Source organism: Otolemur garnettii, unplaced genomic scaffold (assembly GCF_000181295.1).
Source record: "Otolemur garnettii isolate 467f Iridium unplaced genomic scaffold, OtoGar3 scaffold00085, whole genome shotgun sequence".
In the NCBI taxonomy this organism is placed as follows: domain Eukaryota; kingdom Metazoa; phylum Chordata; class Mammalia; order Primates; family Galagidae; genus Otolemur; species Otolemur garnettii.
In genome coordinates, this window is record NW_003852480.1 from 7,009,175 (window position 1) to 7,010,969 (window position 1,795).

Here is a 1,795-nt window from a genome sequence, read left to right on the forward strand (position 1 = left end):
TCACTTGAGCCCAGGAGTTGGAGGTTGCTGTGAGCTGTGATGCTACGGGCACCTCTACCCAGGGGGATAGCTTGAGGTTTGGTCTCAAAAAATATATATATATCTTCTAGGGAAGATAAAAAACGGAAATTTCCAAACTAAAGTTGCAACCCCAGCAAGAACAATTATCAAATGTCAGAGACAGAGGCAACCTTAGAAATTACCCATGGGGCCGGGCATGGTGGCTCACGCCTGTAATCCCAGCCACTCTGGGAAGCCCAGACAATGGATAGCCTGAGTTCACAGGTTTGAGACCAGCCTGAGCTAGAGAAAGACCTGGTCTCTAAAAATAGCTGGGTGTTGTGGCAGGTTCCTAAAGTCCCAGCTACCTGGGAGGCTTAGGCAAGAGAATTGCTTGAGCCCAAGAGTTTAAGGTTGCTGTGAACTATGACGGCACAGCACCTACTAAGGGTGACAAAGTGAGACTCTGTCTCAAAAAAAAAAAATTATCTATATTACATTACAAAAATTATCTATAATTTTTACAAAAAATATTACAAAAATTATCTATATTACATCTTTGACATGTCAAAGCAGACAAAAATATGCCCAGTAGGTTAAGAACAGACTCCGAATTCAAGTTTACCAAGCAGATACATGCCAAATATCAATATAATAGATTTTAAAACATGTAAAAAAAATCCATATTAAACTTAACAAATCAAAGTACTTACATTAAGAAGTAATTCATCTTTTGTTTTAAGTGGAAAATTTTTATTTTCCTTCTCAAATTGCAAATCATCTTCTCCATCTGATAACACTGGAGGAAGTGAACTACAAGAGGAAGAGGAGGAGGAGGAGGAGGAAGATGATGAGGAAGAGGATGAGCTTGAGCTATCCGAATCTGTTTCACTGTAGAGAAGAAAAAGGTAAAAACTTAGCCAAGTATTATAATGACATTAAAATAAAATTATTCCACTAGAAAATATCAACTTACTACATGTTTACCATTGCTGTTCAAAATCAAAAGACAGTATTTTTTTTTTTTAGAGACACTCTCACTTTGTTGCCCTCGGTAGAGTGCTGTGGCGTCACAGCTCACAGCAACCTTCAGCTCTTGGGCTTAGGTGATTCTCTTGCCTCAGCCTCCTGAGTAGCTGGGACACAGGCGCGAACCACAATAGCCAGCTACAAAAAAGATAGTATTTTGAAGTTGACTATGGTATTGGAAAAGTAATCTTTAATTCACTAAGAACATTTTCACAATTCCTGCTAACATCCAGAACCTCTTATAATAGTCTCATACATCTGTCTGACTACAATTAAGCATGTGACAAATCACTGACAAAAAGGAGCTCCTGGGCATGGCACCACTCTTAGTCACCAATGATCACTTAATTGCCAAAAATGAGTTTCTTCTGTCTTCAGACAACTTGGGAGCTCCTCCAACCTACTAAGCATGTCTACTCTCTGAAACCTCTGTTGATGCTTGACTTCCACAGAAATTCCTGGTCTCAGTTTAAATTTTGTTTGCTGGTTCACCCTTCGAAACCTTAAAAATGTGGTATTTTTAAGGGCTCCATCTTAAGTTACTTTCTCTCCTGTCTCTGTACTTTTTCCATAGACAACTTCATCTACTCCAATGATTTCAATCATAACTCATGTACAGATAATCTAAATCTTCAGTCTTGACACCTCTGAAGTTCACCCCAATCCCTAATTGCAAATTGACCACTTCTATATAAATGACCTAACTATATCCATCACACTCGCAACAAGTTAAAAACAACAAGAAAAAAGTGCATTCTCCTAACTC

General features: G+C 38.6%; 1 protein-coding gene across 1 annotated transcript in view; it reads right to left on the reverse strand.

Annotated features, from left to right (window-relative positions):
* NAF1 (nuclear assembly factor 1 ribonucleoprotein) overlaps nucleotides 1–981 on the reverse strand; it is a 44,898-nt gene extending 43,917 nt beyond the window's left edge. Inside the window, exons 1-2 of the mRNA XM_023516045.1 lie at nucleotides 977–981; nucleotides 714–891 (exon numbers count right to left, since the gene is read on the reverse strand). Coding sequence (XP_023371813.1) covers nucleotides 714–891; nucleotides 977–981 — 183 coding nt within the window. The remainder of the gene's footprint in view (nucleotides 1–713; nucleotides 892–976) is intronic.
* Between the last annotated feature and the right edge of the window lie 814 nt (nucleotides 982–1,795).